The sequence below is a fragment of the Arvicanthis niloticus genome, chromosome 3 (genome assembly GCF_011762505.2).
Source record: "Arvicanthis niloticus isolate mArvNil1 chromosome 3, mArvNil1.pat.X, whole genome shotgun sequence".
In the NCBI taxonomy this organism is placed as follows: Eukaryota; Metazoa; Chordata; class Mammalia; order Rodentia; family Muridae; genus Arvicanthis; species Arvicanthis niloticus.
Window position 1 is genome coordinate 116,322,618 of NC_047660.1, and position 22,741 is coordinate 116,345,358.

Genomic DNA, 22,741 nt, shown 5'->3' on the forward strand with positions numbered 1-22,741 from the left:
ATTGGATAAAGCAGACTGGAAGTGTAAAGCTTCCTTAATTATGGTGGCAGGACATTTAAATGAGCTAATTAGCACATTGTTGCGAAGTACAATAAAGTGCTGTGGTAATGTGGGGAGACTTGGGAAAGTTCCGAGGACTTTAAGATAGTTCTTCCCAGATAGTGATGTTTTGACCTTTGCATCAGGTCTTCCTCGAGCTCTTAAATTTAGAGAACCCCAAAATGATCTTCTTTTGATCCAAGTGTGGGAAGAAGCTCTGCCTTAAATAGGATATTGGAGAATGGTCAGTGAGTCAGGAGCTATAGTTTTATCGTCACGGGATTCTTAAACGTTTATGAGCATAATAGTCCACGATCCAGTTGAGACGCAGTCTGATTCAGCATTTATGGAGTGAGTCCTAGGCTGAGCCCAAGAACGTATATACTTACATCCAGCTGCCAGGCCTGAGTGTGCTAATAGGTCATTTCATTTAGTTTCTGACTTTTTGACTTTTTAAAAAATGTATTCGAGGCTTTAAAGTGGTAACAGGCCTGTAATTCCCCTCCACACTCTGTGTGGAGGCCAGAGGATCATGATGAATTTGAAGCCTCTTTTGAGCTGCTTGGTGAGACCCTGACTTAAAAGGCAGAGACTTTTAACACTGGAGACTCCTAGCCTGAAGGTTATTGATTTATTCAGTATAGGTGTCTCAAAACTGAAAATAGATGTTTCAGCAAACTTAACTGCCAAGTAAATGTTTTGAGTTTGGTCCTATGCGTATTCCCTTTAGCACTTTTAACTAAACAGGGAAGTGCTTATTTATGCATTTCTTTTCCTGTACTTAGAAATATTCTGTTTTTTTTTTTTTTTTAGCTTATTATAAGGTGTACCATTTTAAGACCCAGGCAGACTTACACACAAGCTCCCTACTTATAGTGATAAACAATTCCATCTGAATCTCAGAAGCCTGCTAGTCTAGTCTTAGCATTGCTCTTACACTGAGGAAAAGGCAACATGTGAACATCTGTGTGGACAAATACGTACTTTAAAATGCTTACCTCACAGCAATGAATTGAAAGCAGTCATTTCAGTTATTAGCGGTAAAGTAAACTTTGTTGTGATCTGAGAAACCACCTGCAGGTCTTGTGCCAGGTTCTCACTGGCCTTTAAAATTTGGTCAGCAGTTTGTTGCCTTTGGTGAAGGCTAGGGGGCGTGGCCTTGCTGCAGGAAGTAATCACTAGGATCCGGCCTGCTGCCCATTCCAGTTTGCTTTTTCTGCCTAGTGTTTGTGGTACATCTGATCTCTCCTGCCTCAGCCCTCTGTTTATTGCCATGCCTCTGGCTGTGATGGTGGTAGACCCTCATCCCTCTGTAACTGTAAGCCCAAGCAAACCCTTTCTTCTATGGCTACAGTATTCTATCAGAGCAACAGAGAAGTACCTAACATAGCACCATATTTTCATCCTCCATTCATCTGTCTTTCCCTCAGTGTATACTTTTGCCATCATTATCAGAGATCAGGGAGCTGCAGTTGCCAGCACTTACATTTGTGTCCCTTGTTCCATTGTGTGTGTGTGTGCTTTCTGTTGTCATTACTATGCTGTGTCCATTGCGATGACTCTGTAGCATAGCTTATACCCAGGTACGGTGATACCTCCAGCAGTATTCTTTTGTTCGGGATTGCTATAGCCTTCCTTGGTGTTTTGTGCCTCCATATAAGTTTTAACATACTTTTTTTTTTCAGTTTCATTGAAGAATAGCGCAGGAATTTTTTTTTTGGGGGGGGGGAGGGCTGTATTCGATTTGTAGATTGCTTTTGATAGGCTGGCCATTTTCCTAATATTAATTCTTCTGAGCTGTGAACAGGAGGTCTTTCTGTCTTCTAGTATTGTCCTTCATTTTATTCTTTGGTGTCTTAACATTTACACTGTAGAAGTCTTTTATTTCCTTGGTTAAGTTTATCCTAGGAGTGTGTGTATGTGTGTCTTTCAGTCTGTCTGTCTGTCTACTGTGAATGGGATTGTTTCCATGTTTTCTTTCTCAGTATGCTTGTTAATGGCATATAGGAAGCCTCTGAATTTTATATTAACTTTGTATCTGCTACTTTGCTGAAAGTGTTTATTAGCTCTGAGAATTATCTTGGTAGAGTCTTTAGAGACTCTTAGGTTACATCCATTATCCTTTTCCCATTTGCATTGTATTTATTTTATTTTCTTGTCTTATTGCTTTAGCTAAGTTTCCATACACTACATTAAATAGGAGTAGAGTCATTTTGGATTGTTCCCATCTTAGTGGGAATAGCTTGAATTTTCCTAGTGTAAGACACTGACTCTCAGTCAGTGGTACTAACAAAGTAAGTGGTACTTACTTTGAGACGCCCCCAGTGAGACACTGAGATGCAGATCCATGTAAAAGCAGGAGTGTTGCAATAATTATTTTAAAACAGCAGCTGGTCAAACCGACTATCTAGGCTGCTGCGGCTCTGCCTAGCTCAGCTGCCATGTTTCTCAGCTGGAGGCCACGTGTACGCAGCAGTTAGAAATGGCCAGTCAGAAACACCAGCCCTGCCACCCACGAGACTTCAGCCTGGGAGATTGGATTGCCTGTCTCTACAAGGCTGGGCATTGCCCGGACCATCCCGCCATCCACGCAGGCCCAGTAGGAAAATGAGACTCTAATGCTTAAATTATATATTTGGTAATGATCAATAACAAGATGCCCACTCAATCAGATGTGTAACCCAATACCCAGCCTAGATATACCAACTACCTTTGACTTCGGGAGACATGTGAACATCCACCTCCATGTTCCTCTCTCTATAGTTCTTCTCCCCTCCTACTCTTCCTCTTCCTCTCCTTACTCCTCCCACCTTAGCTCCTCCTACATAAGAGATTTATTTTCTGACTTGTTGGGGGTCAACCCTTAATCAGTCCCTTGAGGTGAGTGATGAGAAGGCGACCCCCAATGGCTATTACAAGCAGTTTTTATGCTTTTTAGGGGCACAGGTTAGATCATCAAGGTTGCAGTTCAAACCTATTGGCTAAGCATATTGACCTTTAAATCTATTGGCTAGCAAGCATGACACACATTTGAACTCTACCTGAGACTTTCCAGAGGGTCAGGTGACTATGAGTACATTCTGAGAATGATCCTGTAGGTGGAGAATGGAATTTAGCCTAGCCTTGACAGGAAGCAGGTGTAAGGCTGGCCAAAGCCCCTAGGGCCCTTCACTACTTACATAATGTTGGCTGTAGGTTTTTCTTATATAGCCCTTGTCATGCTGAGATAGGCTCTTTCCACCCCTAGCTTCTCTGTGACTTTTATCATGACTTTGTATGATTAAGAAATAGATGTTTTCTAGGAAGAAAAAAAAAAAAAGACCAAAGGAAAAAACAGGGTCTATGCAAGGAAGAGAGAAACCTATGTTAGAACTTAACACACAGCAGAAATAAGTTTTCTTCACATTTTAATATAACATTTTAGAGACCCAGCACTGGAGCAGTGAAAACCAGGACTGACTTAGTAGACCTGCAGTAGTGACAGAGTTGAGGGCAGCCAGTGAGCTCCTATGTCTTTTGTGTCCCATAACAGATCTCATCATGGCCTTAAAAGGGAAGAGCTTTGTGTCTGTCACAGTATGCAGATGCATTGGTACTTAGGCCCATGTGATAGCTAGACTTCCAGAACATCTCTTCCTTTGGTGACTAGGTAGACGTCATCCTGGCCAGGTACTACTAAGTTGCCCATCACCTGTATGCTGTGAAGGATCAAGCCTTAGACCCTCATCAGTGTGGTGGCCAACCTCTGCTGAAATGGCTTGACCCCTACTAAACAGAGTTGCTGATTGCTATCTCAGACTGGGAGATCTTTAAGCCCTTCATTTTCTCTCTGGAGCTCATTGGCCACCCACCCAGTGGTGATGGGTTTTATATCCACTGGCAACTGCTTTGAACAAATGTTCAGGATGTGTTCCAACAATGTCTAGAATACCTGCTGAAACCAGTTCCCATTAAAAAAAACAAAAAACAAAATCTCAGTTGTTCAATTTTACCAATGAAGACTCGGGAGCTAGATGCTGGAGTGAAAGCCTACTAGTTCAGAGAGGCAGAGGAAGCACCCAGCTGACCTTCCTCTTCAGCTGACTCCACAAAAGGAAAAGCAAGCTCTCTCCATGACATCTCAAAAACCCCTCAAACTGAATGCCTCTCCCTTCTACTTCCTCTGTGTCTATCCATCCTCCTGACTTCCTCTTACTCTCACTGTTTTATTTTCTCCTATGTCCACTCCCTGTTAACTGGTTGTTTTCACTGCCTCTTGACTTTATTTAATTCTGTTTATAATAACCAGAAAGCTCTTGGATTAAAGGTATATGCTAGGTTGGCCATGGACAAGGAAGTAGGCTGCAGGCAGGAATCTGATACTAGGCTAGAACAAAGAAGTAATGTCAGGTAGGAATCTAAATCTTAGGCTAGAACAAAGAAGTAATCTCAGGCAGAAAATCTAAATATTAGGCAAGAATAAAGAAGTAATTTCAGACAGGAATGTAAATTTTAGGCTAGAACAAGGAAGTAGGCTTCAGACTTGAAAATGACTTTGGGCTAGGACAGGGAAGTAGGCTCAGATATTTTGGTCATCCTGATAAGCCCTTAGAAACAGTGATCACATAATTGTTCACATAATTGGGAGTGTTCACATAATTGGGTTTAATGCCTTGGTTTTTCTTTGACTATTTGTGTTTATTGTCCTGCTTGGTCCTTGACTAATTGCATCTGTTGTATTGCTAGACCCTCAACCTAGAACTGACCTTAATACATGCATGTAATTAAAATGGTATAAAAGAATAAAGGAGGAGGGGGGATGGGACGGGGTTCTAGGGAGGGGAAATGGGGAAATGGGGTGACATCTGTATTGTAAGTAAATAAAGTATCCAATAAAAAATTTTAAAGAAATTTAAAAAAGAAAAAAAGAGGAAAAAAGTCCAACACACACACACACACACACACACACACACACAGAGGTATATGCTAGGGCTGAGCCACACCATAACTAGAAACAGATTTTTCCAGTAAATAACACAATGTCAGGGTTCACAGAGTAATCAAATATCCTGCAATACCCAAGTCATGCTGAATGCCTGGGCCAGAACATAGTGTCAGGCATGGGAATCGATGTGTACATCAGTGTGAAGGACAAGACTACCAGGGAGAATGGATTAACCCTGTTTTTGAAAATCCATGTTTTTGCTTTCAAATATAATTTTTATTTAAAAAAGTTTTTATTCAGGTATGAGTTTGAAGATGTATGAAGGAATGTCCTTCTAAGGGGAACCTCAGAAACAAAATAAAACCCTGAATACAGTTGAAGTAAAGAGACTGATAAAAAAAAAAAAAGTCTTTTCATGTTCCCTGAGGGCATGAGGAAGGAGAAGGAAGGAGGGCAAGGGAAGTGTCAGCTGAAGATCCTAAAGAATTCTATACAAATCCACACAGAGTCTTGGTGGGCATTTTGATTGACACCCCAATCTGGCAGTGACATTTATACTTAGTTCATATCTTATGCTACTGAAGTTTGCAATTAGGATTCTGAATTTGCTACTTTGGAAGAGTTTACATTGTTTTAAAAAACTGCGCATGACATGAAAATTTACCACTATTATTCTAGTATACTATTTGATTTTTATGCAGTTTAGTCCATATTCAGAAACACTGTATTTCACCTCAACTCACACCTGTGTTTAGATCTAGATATCAGTCACCTTACAGATTTCTAGAAGGAGACAGTTGAACTGTGACAACATGCTGTGGTAGGAGGGTTGGGGGAGGGTTCTGAGACGGCGTCTGGGATGTAAGGAGATCCTATGGAACGCATATCTCAGGGTTCCAGGTTGTCCCCTGGCATTAATTTGGATATGAAGAGTAATGGTTGATTTAATTTTCTTAATGTATGTCTCTTCAAGATGTTCTCATTCTGGAGCAGAAGCACGTCTAGAAACTCCTTCTGCTAAAAAATTAACTGATATTGGAATCAGAAGAATCTTTTCCACGGAGCATGACATTTTCCGGGAGAGTGCAAGGAAGTTTTTTCAAGAGGAAGTGATTCCTTACCACACAGAGTAAGTGCCCTCCCTGCCTGCTCTAAGGTAATAGACAGAAGGACTGGAATGTCATGTACACCATACAAACAGTGCTTCCTTGACCCATTCACTGTTCTTCACTGTAATAACATTGAAATCGTAGGAAGGATTTCTAGGTTTTGCAAGTATTTACTGTTGCTATTAATATTATTAATTTTATTTCATTGAGACATTCTGTATTACTGTGTTCCCCAGATTGGTCTTGAATTCTTAGACACAAGCATTTTCTCCTCAGTTGCCCAAGTATCTGGGGCTACAAGTTTGTGCCTCCACATTAAATCTTTTAAAATGTGTCAGTCAAGAGTTCGGAAGTTTGTGCACTTACAAAGGAACGAGAGAGAGAGAGAGAGAGAGAGAGAGAGAGAGAGAGAGAGAGAGAGAGAGAGAATGAATATGAGAATATGAATGCCAAGGACCAGCTCAGCTTTTCAGCCTGAGAGAGGGTGCTGAGGAACGGGTTTTTGGAAGCAATGACTCGAAGTCAGTGATGGGTGCAAGCTGACAGCTCTGTGGTCTGCTCAGGGTAACTCTGTAGACAGCTTTCTAGGTAGCTCTTGGGTTTTTCAACCAAAGTCAAAAAACCTGTTAGAAAAACTGTAAGAGAGCTGTAACAGCTCTCTGTATAGCTTTGGCTCTAAAATGCCCCCCCCCCTCATAAAATTCTAAAGGAGCTGAATCTCTAGATAGCTCAGCTTTTGCAGGCCAAAGCCCTTCTTTTATTTGCATATCAATGTATCAATGTAACCATTTGCCTCAGGTTTCCTTTTGAATAGCCCGTGAATCAGAATCAGCATTTTATGAGCTTAACCCCCTGATTCTTAGAAAAAGACAGCAAGTACATTTTTTTTTTTTAACATAGCAAGTCCTGTGCTGTTCACTGGGCACAGTATTTGTGGTTGCCAAATTTAGGTATAGAGACTATTTTCTTGAGAGAAAGTTAGCTTTTCTTTTCCAACTTCTTCACTTCTTAAGCTTAGCTGTCCTGGATCTTGCTTGCAGACAGACAGACCTTGAATACAGAATCTGCCTGCCTTTGTAAACAAACAATGAATTTAGGTTGGTGGGACTCCACCCTGAGATCACCACTCCCTCCCTTCCTGGTGCTCCTTTATTACTTGGACCTTACACCTTATTTTTTTGTTTTTAACTATTCCTTTCCCTTTACTGACTCAGTGCAGCTGCCTCTGTTCTTTAAGAGGGCCATGAAGCCCCTCACACAGTTCATTTTGCATCCTTATATTTTACATAGTTGAGAAATCCTGTTTATATATTCTTGAACTCATGTTTTCAGAGTTCTTTCCCACAGCCTTAAGGGCTGACCTGAAGGTCACACACAGCATGACCATTTTGTTGAGGAATATTAATTGGACACATTTTTGCATCCTGGGCTTGTGCTGTTTCTAATTATCATGAAGTCATTAACCTTGGTAGGGAGAACATTCTGTGGAACAAACACACACACACACACACACACACATACACACACACACACAAATTATATATATCTATATCTATAGATATATGAAATAATGCAAGCAATCCTTAGGCCCACTGCAACTGTCTGTATTTGTGGAGACTGACATCCCACTGGCTCTGCTCCTGGGGCTGGAACCATGTCACACTATCCTTCCACAGGAAGGGTGCAGGACCTGGCACAATATCCTATGGTTAAGTGGTAAATTCTTGATCCATTTTAGCCTTTCCTTTTTTATGTTAAAAATGAATTAAAGTATGTAAATGTTAAAAAGGTCAGCAGAGTGAAGCTTGATAGGTCATTGGCCAGTTCTAAATATTTATACCATTGAGGTCATTTTTAAAAAGTCTTATAGATTTATTTATTTTTCATGTATGAACGTTTTGCTTAAAATATGTCTATGTATCCTGTGCATTCTGGAACTGTGGTTAAAAATGGTTATGAACCACTTTGGGTGCTAGGAATTGAGTCCAGGTCCTCTGCATAAAAAACATGTGCTCTTAATTACTGAGCCATCTTTTTAGTTCCCTAACTGGCATCTCTTGATTAATCCTTTTTTTATAGAACAAAAAAATGATTTGTATTAAAATAGAATTTTGTTGTGTTTCAAAATTCACTATATTACTTTGCAGATGGGTTTTAAGTATTATTTAAGAACAACTTTTATGAATTTTTTATTTTTTTGAGAGAAAGTCTATGTACCACTGGCTGGCCTGGGACTTTCTGTGTAGACCAGGCTATCCTCAAATTCACAGAGATCTCTGCCCCTGCCCATGCCTCTCTGCCTCTCTGCCTCTCTGCCTCTCTGCCTCTCTGCCTCTCTGCCTCTCTGCCTCTCTGCCTCTCTGCCTCTCTGCCTCTCTGCCTCTCTGCCTCTCTGCCTCTCTGCCTCTCTGCCTCTCTGCCTCTCTGCCTCTCTGCCTCTCTGCCTCTCTGCCTCTCTGCCTCTCTGCCTCTCTGCCTCTCTGCCTCTCTGCCTCTCTGCCTCTCTGCCTCTCTGCCTCTCTGCCTCTCTGCCTCTCTGCCTCTCTGCCTCTCTGCCTCTCTGCCTCTCTGCCTCTCTGCCTCTCTGCCTCTCTGCCTCCCAGTGCTGGTATCAAGGATGTGAGCCACCATACTGGTTTAAATATAGCATTTTAAGAAGCTATGTGAAAAAATCTTTGGAAGTCTTATTAAGGATATTTTCATGACTATGTGGCACAACTACACTTGTACTCTAGAGCATCACCTAGGTCTAAGGAGCAGGAGGGGACAAAAAAATGGCAAAGATAAGGAAAAAAGAAGAAGTAACACAAGAGTCAGATACACCTGGAAAAGCCTGTGGCCAGTGTCCTCAGTTACCTTAACTTAAGGACATGTTCCTGCACAAGTCTCTAGTCCCTAGTGAGGCCATTTACATATTTTTAAAGAAGTTTGTCTGACTTTAAGTTTGTTATCTGCAGATGGGAGAAAGCTGGAGAAGTGAGTAGAGAGGTCTGGGAGAAAGCTGGCAAACAGGGCCTGCTTGGCATCAACATCGCAGAGAAACATGGCGGCATTGGTGGGGACTTGCTCTCAACAGCAATTACTTGGGAAGAGCAGTAAGTATGGAGACGTTTAGAGTGGAGTCTTGTTTTGTGAGTTGTCCTTTCTGAAGTAATAATGGAAATACTTGCTAAAGTTCCTGGAAGACTGAAAATTCAGTGTAAAATCTGGGGTGACACCATGTGTGTACTAAGTTTGGGATGTGGGAAGATGATCCATGTTCTTCAGATCCTTTTATGTTGTAGAAATAGATGCTGTTGACCGGTCAGGTGCAGCCTGGCATGCAGGAGTCAGAGGGGGTGGGGGGTGGAGGGGGGTGGGAGTCCCAAGAGTTCAAGGCTAGCTTAGGTTTACATAGTCAGTTCTAGGCCAGCCAGAACTACATAGCAGGAAGTTGCCTTAAAATCAAACAAACAAACAAAAAAGAGTCAAAAAGATAACTTCATTCTTCATTTCCAGTGAGTTTATCCCCTCCCTCCTTTTAAAGATCATAGCAGATTGGAAAAATATTTCATTGAAATATGCCAAAATTTACATTATAAAAATATATAAATATCTCAGCTAAAATGGCAGAAGATTTTTGTAGCACCAGTTCATCAAAAGGGAAATTCACTTAGATTTTTATTTAATAAAAAAGCCTCTTCCTCACTACCAGAGGATTGTAAATTATGTTGACCTGGAATTATCACTTTGCATATCTGTAAAATTTGTGAAGATGACCAATCCTGGTCCCCAGTAAGGACAAGATGGTTGTGAAGGTAACACATTCATTCACATTTTTTTTTTTACATTAAGAAAAATGAATATTTCTGGGATTTCAATGTATGTGAAAGGTGATTGAATATGTCCCCTACCTGTGTGTCATTCAGGGGAATTTACTGTAAGAAGATGGCTTATTATGGAAAAGAGGAATATCATTGCTGACCTTAACCCCCTAAATTGTGATGCAATTTAAATGTACCACAGTAGGGGGAGGAATATGTAAGTTATGCAACATAAATGATTTGGGATATTTTACCTCTATTTAAGGACGTAATTTTAGAAACAAATTGTAAGTAGTAGGACTGAATCCTACCGATTTCATGGTTCCGTTTTCCTCCTCTTTTGTTCTAAGAGCATACTCAAACTGCACAGGCCCCGGCTTCAGCCTCCACTCAGACATTGTCATGCCCTATATTGCAAATTACGGCACAAAAGAGCAGATCGAGCAGTTCATCCCCCAGATGACAGCGGGCAAGTGCATCGGTGCCATAGCCATGACAGAGCCTGGAGCCGGGAGGTGAGTCCACGGTTAACTGATTCTGCATCCTTAGAAGCTGTGTCCTAACAGCAAACATTTGCCAGGTACACTGCACAGCTCTGTAAATGTGGGCTCTGCATCCATGAATTTACACAATCTTTGATTCAAAATATTTGGAAAAATAATTGCATCTGTACCGAAAGTGTACACGTTTGTTGTCTTTATTTCCTAGAAAACATAGTATAGGTACTATTTGACATAGCAGTTTCATTGGCCTGGATTTTGTCAATAATCTGGAAATTAAAATGTGAACTATGTGGGAAGATTCTGTAGGTTGAATGCAATGATGTGTAGGTTTTGTTAGCTGGGAATAGGGGTCCTTAACAAGTTCCCTAAGTCCCTGTGGGTTCTACGTGACAGGTAAGATTCTGAGCTGTATACGAGACAAAAGGGAACACTGCATAATTCACAGTGTGAAACTCCAGTTGGAAAACAAGGTGTTTTGTACACAAATAATGGCAAGGCAGTTGTAATGTATGCTGGGTTCAAGATATCCACATAGTGTCACAGAAACACAGTGGTAGGTATGAGGTGAGTCTTTAGCATGATGCATTTTCTTTTAAGTGGGATTCGTGGAGTGGGGTGTTAAACATGCTTATCTGGAACCCTGGACACAGGTGGTGAAGGCTATGCATTTTAAAAGGAAGAAAGTGTATAAAAACAGAGACATTTTGAATGGAGGAGAATGTCAAAATGTCGAGAAACTAGGACATACTTATGAGAGGGAAAGAACAGAAAAGATGGGACACAGTTTGTTTTGCCTTGTCTCAGAGCTGGGTTGCCCGGTACATTCTTAACATAGGTTTGGCCTCCACAGAGAGGTTGCCATTGCTGGGCCAGTGAGGCGACTCAGCAGGTCAGGGGGCTTGCTTATATTGTGGGCCTGGCAACCTGAATGCTGTGTGCATGAAGATGGAAGGAGGAAATGGGCCCAACATGGTGTGCTCGGTGTGTGTGGTGTGTGCACTCGGTGTGTGTATGTGCACACGTGCTCACAAACAATAAAGATGATGATAACTTTACTGAAAGGCTTGCAGTCGATGGAAACTTTTCCATCCCACCAGCCCTTTCCCTTCTATGTTCACTGGTAACTTTTTTTGTGTTTGTGCGTGTATATTTACATGATGCTGTGGGATTTGTAAGTTCTCACATTGATCTCTCACATTAATTCTTATTTGGTGATAAAAGTTCATATAAGAGTGAATTATAGGCCTTGGGTTAGAAGAAGGAAAGGAAATGAGTAAAGAGGTCTTTGAAAAGAAGAACATACAGCACACTGTTGACTACATTGTATTTGAGATGTTCTGACACCATGTGTGCATATGCATGTGTGTGTGTGTGTGTGTGTGTGTGTGTGTGTGTGTGTGTGTGTGTATTGTGAAAATCTCCAGTCTCAATGTCAGGATCAGGGAAACTGAGGTAATACTCAGGGATATTATGAGGGCATATGCTCTTGTTACTGGTTTGATATAGTTAAACCATTTTCAGTGTTTCATGTGTACCATGAAAAGTTTTAAGGACAAACCATTAATTTATGTCATTATCTTTATCACCTGGTTATGTCCCTGCATGGAACAACTAGGTTTTGTTGTTGTTTGTTTTATGTGTCTGTCTGTCTGTCTTCTTTGTCTCTGTGTCTCTGTCTCTGTCTCTCTGTCTCTGTCTCTCTCTCTCTCTCTCTGTCTCTCTCTGTCTCTCTCTGTGTTTGTGTGTGTGTGTGTGTGTGTGTGTGTGTTGCACATGGAAGCCAGAAGAGGGTGTTGGATTCCCTGGGGCTGGAGTTGCTATTGTGAATGCCAGCTGTGGATTCGGAGAACTGAATCCAGGTCCTCTACAAGAGGATCAGGTGCTCTTCACCTCTGAGCCATCTCTCCAGTCTCCAGAACAGCTCTTTTAACAACCCATGTACATATTTTAGGAACTGATGCCAACAATGATGATGATAACATAGACACAATTTAGCACTAATCAGCCTTTAAGTGAGTTTCTCTCACATTGCTGAGGGCTGGAAATCCACAATTGGAATCTTTGGACCCAATCAGAGTATTGGCTGGGCCATATATCCTTCAGAAGGTAAAGGATGAGCTCATTCCTGGTCTCCCTCTTCTGGTGGCTCCTAGCATTCGATAGCTTGTTATCTAGGGTTATGTTACCTTTTCCTTTTTCTTTCTCTGTCCCTCTCCTAAGGGTATCTGTAATATTTAGAGCTCATCCAGATAATCCATGATAATCTTTCTGTCTCAAAACCCTGAAGTCAGTCACCTCTGCCAGATCCCTTATTCATGTAATATAACGTAAGTATCAGGGATTAGGACCTGCTATCTCTGGGCTGCTGGGGAGTATTATTTAGCCTAATATAGAAAATGTTTTTTTAAGGGCCACAGAGTATGAAAATACAAGTGTCACCTACAGTGAATTAATTATATACTATGTGATTCATTGTATAGTATTAATGAAAATTTAAAACTAATGCTTGGACTGCTGAGATGTCTCATGTGTAAAGATGCCTGCCACCAAGCCTGGAAACCTATGTTTGATCTCCAAGGACACACGTGGTGGAAGAAAACTCCACATAATTCCTATAAATTGGCCCCTGACCTCCACACACATGCTGTGGCATGCTTTTACCAATGTGCATGCACACACAAACATACATTACACTAAATAATTAAGAAAACAACCCTTATATAAATAAAGATTATCTTACAGAGCTGGATGTGATGTACACCTTTAAACCAGAGGCAGGCAAATCTCTGTGGGTTCAAGACCAGCCTGGTTTATAAGCAAGTTCCAGGACAGTCAGAGCTACATAATAATAGAGAGACCCAGTTTCAAAACCAAATTAATTATCTTACAGAAAAATACTAGATAATAAGATCAAAATCATGTATGGTTCTAATTTTATAAAGAATACATATATTAATATGTATGTTTATGTCCATTGAAAAACATTGGAAGAATATATTTTAAGAATGCTTATTCAGGAGATAAATTGTTGTAAAGACCAGGCCTCATTGAACACACTTGAAATCCCAGTGCTTGTGAAACTGAGGCAGGAGAATCTTTAGTTTGAGGTCAGACTGGGCTGTGTAGTGAGTTCTAGGACAGCCCAAGCTACATATCAAATCCTGTCTCAAAAGACCAAAAGTAGATGAATAGTTTTTTCCTATGAATACTGTTTTATAAAAAATATATCTATTTATTTATTTTTATTATATTTTAATATGTGTAATGTATATGTAGGTAGGTATGTATGTATGAATTTAGGTTCCCACAAGGTTAGAAAAAGGTATTGTGTCCCCTGAAAGCTGGACTTAGGGTGGTTTTGAGCCACCTGATGATAATTCTGGAAACCAAATTTGGGTCCTTTGGAAGAACAGGAAGTGTTCTTCACCAATGAGCTGTCTCTCCTGCCCCTTTTCATATTTTAAATAGAAATATCTAGAAACATACACTCTAGAGTTGTTTTGTTAGGAAGATGGCAATTGAAAAACGTTTAGGTTTTAGATATATGTGCATGACTGTTTTGCCTACATGTATGCATATGTACCATGTGTATGACAGGTGTCCATGGAGGTAAGAAGAGGACATTGGGACTGAGCTTATGATGGCTGTGAGCCACCAGATGTGTTCTGGGGAGCTGAATCTCCGTCCTTTGGAAGAGCAGCCAGGGTTCTTAACTAATGAGCTATCTCTTCAGCCCGTTTTTAAAATTCCTACATTTCTGATGAAAAGATAGTGCTGGGAACCAACATGAGTAAAGGCATTTAAGTACATGGTGGTTCATAATTGTAGGGAGATGGCAAGCCTTGAAATATCATCATCGTTGGAGTTCTTAAATACAGTTTGGCTTTCATGAAATTTAAAACATATTAGATGTATTTTTAGTGTAACTTTGTGAATATTTCTAATATTAGGATTTTTAATACATGTGACCTTACATAATACCTTTTGCATAATTTGATTTTTGTTTTACCCATTGATTGACCTTTGTTTCCCATTATAGTGACTTACAAGGAGTAAGAACAAATGCCAAAAGATCTGGGAGTGATTGGATTCTCAATGGAAGCAAGGTGTGTAAAAAAGCAGGCATGGGTACCAGTATCTTAGACTTCATCAACAATTACATATTTGATGATATGATCAATCCAGGAAAGTAATACAGGATTGTTTTAGAGGTCTCAGGATACTAAGTCATTTACAGATTTTATATGGCAGAATCTGTAGCTACCCTCCTATGTTTCATGTTGCTTGGCCTTCCACAAATACTGCAAAGGTGCTTTTAGCTTCCAAACGACTCTTGACAGACAAATAAAAGTGCTTTACGCCGATGAAAGATTGCCTTGCAAGCATGAAGACTGGAACTTGGATTATATCATTCACAGAAGAAGGTGTTGTTCCTTGCATACCTTTAACCTCAGCACTGAAGGGCACCAAGACAAGGAGGAGCAGTGAAGACTGCTGGCTACTAGCCTAGGTAAAAAATGCAAGCCCCAGGCTTAAGGAGAGACCCTGCCTTAAAGGAACAAGGTGGAGAGTGATAGAGGAGGGTACTTTATGCCCTCTTGTGGCTTCCATGGGTACTGCATGCATGTGCACAGAGACCTACAGGCAAAATGACCCATATACATACAATAAAAGGAAAAAAAAGAAAGATTGGGAGAAAAAAATTTCAAACAAACATCGGAAAGTTTCAGAATGTTTTATCTTAAGAGATAAAAGTGTGGATGATAGGATTCAAGAACCCTCCAGTTCTTCTGAGAATCAGCTTACTGATAGCTCCTCAGACAGGTGCAGGTGGCTCAAGAGCAAACATTTCCCTGAGGAGAAATGTTACAGTTGACCAAATAAATGTTAAGGAGAGATGTTCTTTTGTAATACAAGGACTGTTTGTGGATGAGTTTTCTTGGTTTGTTGTTATTATTTGGCCTGTTTCTTTGTTTGAGACAGGGTCTTGCTGTACAGGCCAGGATAGCTTTGAACTCATGTTATCTAAGTGTTGGCATTACAAGGATATACAACCACGTCATGTTTACTTTGTTCAGTTTTTAAAAAAATTTTCCATTTTCTTTAAGCTAATGCTTCCATCTTTATAAAGGTTCTTGAAAATCTGATTTTCAAACTTTGTCAGTGTCTAGTAACAGTTTGTTCTCTGACATCAGTAATTCCTATATAGCTGTGGAATCAAAGAAAATTGAAAGAATGTGAAGAATTTCTCATTCTTTGATATGCCACTGGGCATTGTTAATCTCTCAAGAATTGAAGACAGTATATCTTGTATCCTGGAAAATGTCCTTTTATAGACTGTCTTGAATCACTGAGATCAATTCAACTTTAGGAAGCAACCTAAGTGTTGTGATAGGCGGACTCAGTGGTACCCTGTGTGCCTAGTCTGTGCAAGCCCTGGTTTTGATGTTGTATAAACCAAGCAGCTCGTCTACGGTACATTAGGAGTTCTTAACTCCGTGTGGAAGATTGGGAAAAATTCAAGATGACGTGATACTCGAGCTTAGTCCAAGATACATAGGATTTGCGTTGTTAGAGTTAGAAGGGGCCTCCACTGGGGGAGGAAATACGATTTTCAAAGACACACGGGTCTGGAAGGCATTGGAATGTATGAGACAAGTGCTGACCCAAAGGCAGGAGACGGAGGCAAAGTGAGAAGGAGAAGCCAGGAGGTGTGGGTTACCATCTGTTTGTGAGGAGTTTTAGATGCCTGCTCTAAGGGTTTAGAATGGATCTGGAAGCTAGCTGTTCAAAGATGTTGGAGTGTGGACTTGGAGGGATCCTACTGCCTTTAGAGCAGCCCCTTTGAGAAACTGATGAGTCAGGGAGTTGCAGTGAGAGCTGTCTTAGATCCTTGTGTAGGCCCTGAGGATGGCTGGGAGGAGAGTTAGTGGCAATAGTAGAAAAGGAAGTAAGCAGACCCAAATGGTAAAAGTGGACCAAGCTGACTGGGCAGCAGATGGCAGCATAGTTTATCAAAGCATTTGTTGACGTAGAGGATACTTTGACATTCATTGTTGGGCAGGAGTGTGGGGTGGGGTAGACATGCTCTGCTCGTGAGTCACTCTGTGGAATCCAGTAGGTCCAGATTCTATCAGGCAGTGCGGCCTAGCTGGGCGTGGAGGTATACCTCTGTACTCTGGAGGCTTAATCGGAAGGATTTTAAACTCTAGGCTAGCCTGGGCTACAGAATAGGTTTAGGCCATCTGCTCAATGAGATGCTGTCTCATAAGAATTGAGAAGAGGCAGCACTGGAGTCTCGGGGTGACTTGAGGATGACTTGAGGGTGACTAAGCCCTGACAGTTAAGATGGCCCCAGGCAAAGTGCAGAATGAGGTGTCAGTTCTGAACTGCTTTGGCTCATCAGCTCATATTTCCTGTTTAGCTTGTCACTGTGCCTGACAGCACCCCCTCCACATATGCACCCCTAACCGTCATGCTAATCGTCATGCTTTCCTGACTTAGGCAGTTGTGAAAGTAGACAACCTGTATAACAAAATGAAAAGCAAAAACAGCCTTTTCAAAATCCGACCAGTCTAAGAGTATAGTGCCAATTAAAGCAAATACCCCTTTCCACTCCCCATTAAAGGTCAGCTTACCAAATGAATGGGCAATGTGGCTTTATTTTAAAGACATAATCTAAGTTTCCTGTTGCTATTTGTCTCATGAGTAGTGAAGAAACTGTAGACACTTCAGTATTGAAGCATTGGAGGCCCCCCTGCTCTTTAACTGAGACTGTGCAGAGGCTACGCTGAGCATTGCAGAGTCTCACAGTCTTGTGTGTGCTCCCTGCATGTGAGCTTGCACACAGACCTGAGTATTGCAGAGTCCCACAGTCTTGTGTGTGCTCCCTGCGTGTGAGCTTGCACACAGACCTGAGTATTGCAGAGTCTCACAGTGCGTCTGGATGTTTCTGCAGGTATTCATCACTAATGGCTGGTTAAGTGACCTGGTGATTGTCGTGGCTGTCACCAATCGTGAAGCTCGATCGCCTGCCCATGGCATCAGCCTCTTTTTGGTGGAAAGTGGGATGAAGGGATTTATCAAGGGCCGGAAGCTACATAAGATGGGAATGAAAGCCCAGGTAAGCCATGGGTTGAATCACACTCTGGTAACTTACTGTGTTTACTCTCAGTCAGAAAGTAGATATTCAGAGTTACTCGTGGTGTCTTCCTGAGGTGAGTGCAGGGTATGTTTTCCACAATGGCAAGGGAGACTCCTTTCTAGTCATGCCGCTGTCTCCATCATACTCAGCAATGTGAAGGAATCAGGGTGTTTTGAATATCTGCTTTAGAAATGGGAAAGTCAGCTGTATTGTAATAAACCACGTGTTTGTAAAATTTAGAAGGTTGTGAAGTAATAGCAGTATTTTGGTTATATATTACCGGAGAACATGTTTTGCTTAACGTGTGTTAGAAATTCTAACTTCCCAGGACCTAGAGATCCAGACAGTGTCAAAGCCTGAATGACTTTATTGCACCAAGAAACCCACCATTGTGGAGAGATGGATTTAGATAAAACTCCCTGGCTTATTACTTAACGTTCAGTCCCAAGTCCACTCCAGTTTGTCCTTTGGTTCGTCTTCTTTGGAAATTATAAACGTTACTGGGCTACTGGGAAATGAGCGCGCTCATTCTCTGCTTGATTCATGTTTCTTAGGACACGGCAGAGCTATTCTTTGAAGATGTCCGATTACCAGCTAGTGCCCTACTTGGGGAAGAGAATAAAGGCTTCTACTACCTCATGCAAGAGCTCCCACAGGTATTAAATGCCTCAGGATGCCGTTTCTGGTTAGCTACTTCCAGTTAGCTACTTCTGGTTGGACACTGAGCAGAAATAGACCGCAGAGCCATATAAATAAATCCACGAATGTCAAGCTTGCGCTACAAGGATCATCTAAGTATAATTTAAAGTTGCACATAACAGCCAAGGCTAACAGAGAAACCCTGTCTCGAAAAACCAAAAAAAAAAAAAAGAAAAAAAAAAAAAAGTTGCACATAAAGAAGTATTGCTGTTACAGGCCAGATAAGTAGATAACTGAACTCAGCAGAACCCAACCAAGCAATAGGTGTTCGGTTTCAGTGGTTCCTCAGAATGACTCCGGCTTAAGTGAAGGACTTTTAGCAATTTGTAAAGAAATAGCACCAAGAACATTTGGCAGGTTGTAAATAACTGTGAGCCAAAGGGGAGAAGGTGTTAACAGAAAGGTTCTTCACATTGCAGTCTTCAAATGGATACTTTGGGACCAGAATTGCCTCATCATTTATGAATACATATTGCTATAAGTATGTGTTTGCCTTTCTCCTGGCAGCACCTATGGCCTAAGCTAAACATGAAATTGAAAAAAGCTAGTGGCTCCAGTGGTTAAGTAGGATTCAGAAATCACCAGCATGCTCAAATCCAGAGACTCGTGCTATTTTACACCAGTCAGTAAAATTTGAACTGTTAACCTTTAGAAGTTTGTTATAAAGATTGTTTATAGGACGTCCTGAAGTGGTATGAAAATGGTTCACGTAGTAATGCTTACTATTTAATTTTGGGGTTCTAGGAAAGGCTCTTAATTGCTGATTTGGCAATTTCTGCCTGTGAGTTCATGTTTGAAGAAACCAGGAACTACGTGAGGCAAAGAAAAGCCTTTGGGAAAACAGTCGCACACATCCAGGTACGTTTGCCCTTACAGCAGGGTGCTTGTCAAGCTAGTCATCTCAGTTGGGTCAGGGCAAGATGATAATTAAGTGTAATTTTGATGCAAGGGCTGTTAGAAACATAAAAGTGGATGAGATGCAGAAAGGAAACGGAGAGTGGAAATGCTAAGATAAGCGGGGCCGGGGCGGAGTCCCGAGGACACTGGAAGGCTTGAGGCAACATAGAAAAGGAAGATCTGTGAGAAGGCAGGTCCAGAGAGGCTCGTCACAAAAAACCATCCGGGAAGACTTCAGTAGGAGAGCCTGTCGCCCAGGTTTGGACTCCGAGTTTCCACTCAGTCACCGTGTAAGGGAAAGGTAGAGTGGAACACGGTGGGAATGTTGCAGAAACAGCCTTGTAGCATTATTTTTAAGTGCAGCTTCTGTCCTAACATAGCTCCTGAAACCCACATAGTCTAGGCAAATCGTGTTCTGCAAGAAATAGTTCCCGTTTGTAAATCTTAAAAATTTGTTTGATATGCAAAACTGCTAAGTCTTAACATTAGAAATTCTTAAAGTCTGTAGGACTTGTGTTTATTCACACGTAGAAATTTTTTTTCTATTTATGAATATTAGTACCTACCTTGTTTGATTTCTGTGAGGATCATATGAAGTACCTTAGAATATTGCCTCCATAGGCATGTGCAGACACAAACATACGTGCATGCACACACAAATAATAAGTGTTTACAAATATGCTACCCAGACTGCCTGAATGATTCACAGAGCATGTAAGTAGACATTTAACAATTGTTTCATATAAGGAAAGGGTTTCTTTTAAAAGGCAGTCATGGGGCTGGTGAGATGGCTCAGTGGGTAAAAGTATTTGCCATCAAGCCTGATAACCTGAGTTTGAATCCCAGAACCCACATGGTAGCAGGACAGAACCAACTCTTGAAAATTATGACCTCAACTCAGGCACTATGGTATGTTTGTATCCACACACATACATATGTCATATGTACACACACACACACACATACACACACACGTGTATGCACACATATACACACACGAGAAATAAATGCATATAAGTTACAATGTAGTCATCTGCTGTATAACAATGTAGTCATCAGTGACGGACTGCATATATGACATGGTGATGGGACACTCATCATGTAGAGGCTCAGTGCATGATGGTGGAGCTGCTGGTACAAGCGGTCGGTCATGCAGGCACATAGTGCGTACATGAGGTAGCATATAATACCTGATGATACGTTTATTACTTTTGTACTCTGCTGCACTCATTGCCATGGCTATATTCTGCCATTAAAGGACAGTTACATCAAACTACTATATTGTGTTGCAGAATCCTCAGACGTCGTATGCTCACCATGTTTCTTGTTCATCAGGATGCTTTGCCGAGCATTTGACCTGTACCATTTAGGTTATGTGAGCGTACTGTGGTTCACACAACGGTGACATTGTTTGATGGCCTATTACTTGAAATGGTTCACCTCAGTTCACTTTCTCACCAAAAAGAAAAGTAATTGTATGCCTGTTTTTCAATGCATGTGTCATCTGTTACCTTCCTACCAAGCAAAAGTAACTCAGTAGATTTTCAGTAGGTGGCAGTAATTAATACTCTAGTCAGTGGTTCTCAACCTGTGGACCTCGACCCCTTTGGGGGCTTTTGCATATCAGATATCCTGCATGTCATTTATTTACATTATTATTCATAGCTATCCAAAATTACAGTTAGGAAATAGAAGCAAAATAATTATATGGTTGGGGGCGGGGTCACCACAACATGAGGAAATACATGAAAGTGTCTCAGCATTAGGAAGGTGTAGGTAGGGCGTGTGTGTATAACGTACATATGTGTGAGTATGCATTTGAAGTGTGCTATATGTAGTATATGAGGAATGTGTGCGGATGGGCACACTTGTGAACACATGTATGGAGGCCAGAGGCTGACTTTGAGTATTTTCTTCCATTCCTCTCTACCTCATTTTTTGAGACCGGGTCTCTGACTGAATCTGGTACTGTTTTCTCTAGTCAGGCTGGCCAGTCAACCCCCGCAGTCCACCTGTCTCTGTGTTACAAGAGTATCCTACCACACCTGGCTGTTATGTGGGTGCTGGGAATCTTAACTCAGGTCCTCTTGCTTACGTAGCAGCTCCTCACTGAGCCCTCTTACCAGCTCCCTCCAGGTTCAGAGCTTTGTATGTAACTAATTATTTAGAAGAGTTTTCCTTAGCCCTTTTTGCTCCCATGTAACTGTAGGGCATTGCTATGCTCTGCCCCAAACCGTTTTAGTTCTCAAATAAAGACACAGAGAACTGGTAGTTTTACTTATTAAGATTTATCTATTTATTTTATGTATGTGATTATACTGTTGCTGTCTTCAGATACACCAGAAGAAGGCATCACATTCCATTAGAGATGGTTGTGAGCCAGCATCTTGAAATTGAACTCAGGAACTCTGGAAGAGCAGTCAGTGCTCTTAAGTGCCAAACTATCTCTACAGCCCCAAGAACTGGTATTTTTATTAACAGGCTGTTCTGATTCATGTTCTGTTCATGCCTAAGCCGGACATGTTCTGAGTTATTCTAACCTGATTGGGCTGCTACCATCCAGCCAGGTGGTCCTTTACCTGTATCTGAGTCTTACCCTGGCTCTCTCTGGTCTGTGTGTGTCCTTATGGATGCTCTCTCATTGTGACTGCATGTGCATCCTTTTGGTCTCTCCACATGGCTTCTCCACACTTTCTTGTGGTCCCTCTTTGCGCTCTCTTCACCTGTCTCTTTCTGGGACATAGAAATGTCTGGCACAGAAATTAGCACTGAATACATAGTTCCCCAAACAATCCCCCAACACAGGTTCATATTTCTATGCAATGCAGTATCGTTTTCCTAGTAAGCATATATTCAGATTTCTTTCAATTTTCTTTAACAAGTTTGAATAATATTTTTATTATTCAAGTTAGAAATGCACACAGAGAAGACAGCTGACTAATACTTTTTTATTCTAGAGCTATACCTTGTATTCTAGAGCTGGCCACACCCTGGGTCTAACTATTCATCCGAAATAGATGGCCTGTACATACCACATTATCCTTGGCTACGTGCCACTCTAACATATATATATTTCCTTTTGTTTTATAATTCTTGACTCCATCATTTTGGCTTTTTTTTTTGCCCACTTGGATATAAAACTCCTTTACTTTTTAGACTAGAGGTATTGCTATAATAATGAAGCAGGATTTGTATGCATACACCATGGTGATACCATAGCTCATGTTACCCTGAAATAGCTGATAAAATAGTATAACTCAGATAATAATAATAATAATAATAATAATAATAATAATAATAATGTAATAAGTATCACTTACTAAGTGCTTCCCATGTCTCAGACAGTATTTAATGCAGTTTTATTTTTATAGCTGTATGTAATAGTTATTACAATTATCTTTATAGATAAAGTAGTTAAGGCAGAGAGGTTAAGGAACCTAACCAAAATTACAAAGATGTTCTATGTCTAGAACTTACAGTCTTTAAAAAACTTTATTTTATATGTATGGATATTTGTCTGCATGTATGTCCTGTGTCTGGTGCCCATGGAAGGCAGAAGAGGGCATCAGATCCCCTGGAACTGGAGTTATAGATGTTTGTGAGCCACCATGTGGGTGCTGGGA

The 22,741-nt window shown here is 41.0% G+C and overlaps 1 protein-coding gene and 1 non-coding gene across 2 annotated transcripts in view; one reads left to right on the forward strand and one right to left on the reverse strand.

Annotated features, from left to right (window-relative positions):
- Positions 1–22,741, forward strand: part of Acadl (acyl-CoA dehydrogenase long chain) — a 35,178-nt gene that overhangs the window by 801 nt on the left and 11,636 nt on the right. Inside the window, exons 2-8 of the mRNA XM_034499152.2 lie at positions 5,937–6,092; positions 9,030–9,167; positions 10,226–10,390; positions 14,418–14,484; positions 17,337–17,501; positions 18,077–18,178; positions 18,966–19,079. Of these exons, the coding sequence (XP_034355043.1) occupies positions 5,937–6,092; positions 9,030–9,167; positions 10,226–10,390; positions 14,418–14,484; positions 17,337–17,501; positions 18,077–18,178; positions 18,966–19,079 (907 nt within the window). The remainder of the gene's footprint in view (positions 1–5,936; positions 6,093–9,029; positions 9,168–10,225; positions 10,391–14,417; positions 14,485–17,336; positions 17,502–18,076; positions 18,179–18,965; positions 19,080–22,741) is intronic.
- LOC117706372 (U7 small nuclear RNA) lies at positions 6,668–6,729 on the reverse strand. The gene has a single exon (XR_004606486.1). It is a non-coding gene; the product is annotated as a U7 small nuclear RNA (small nuclear RNA).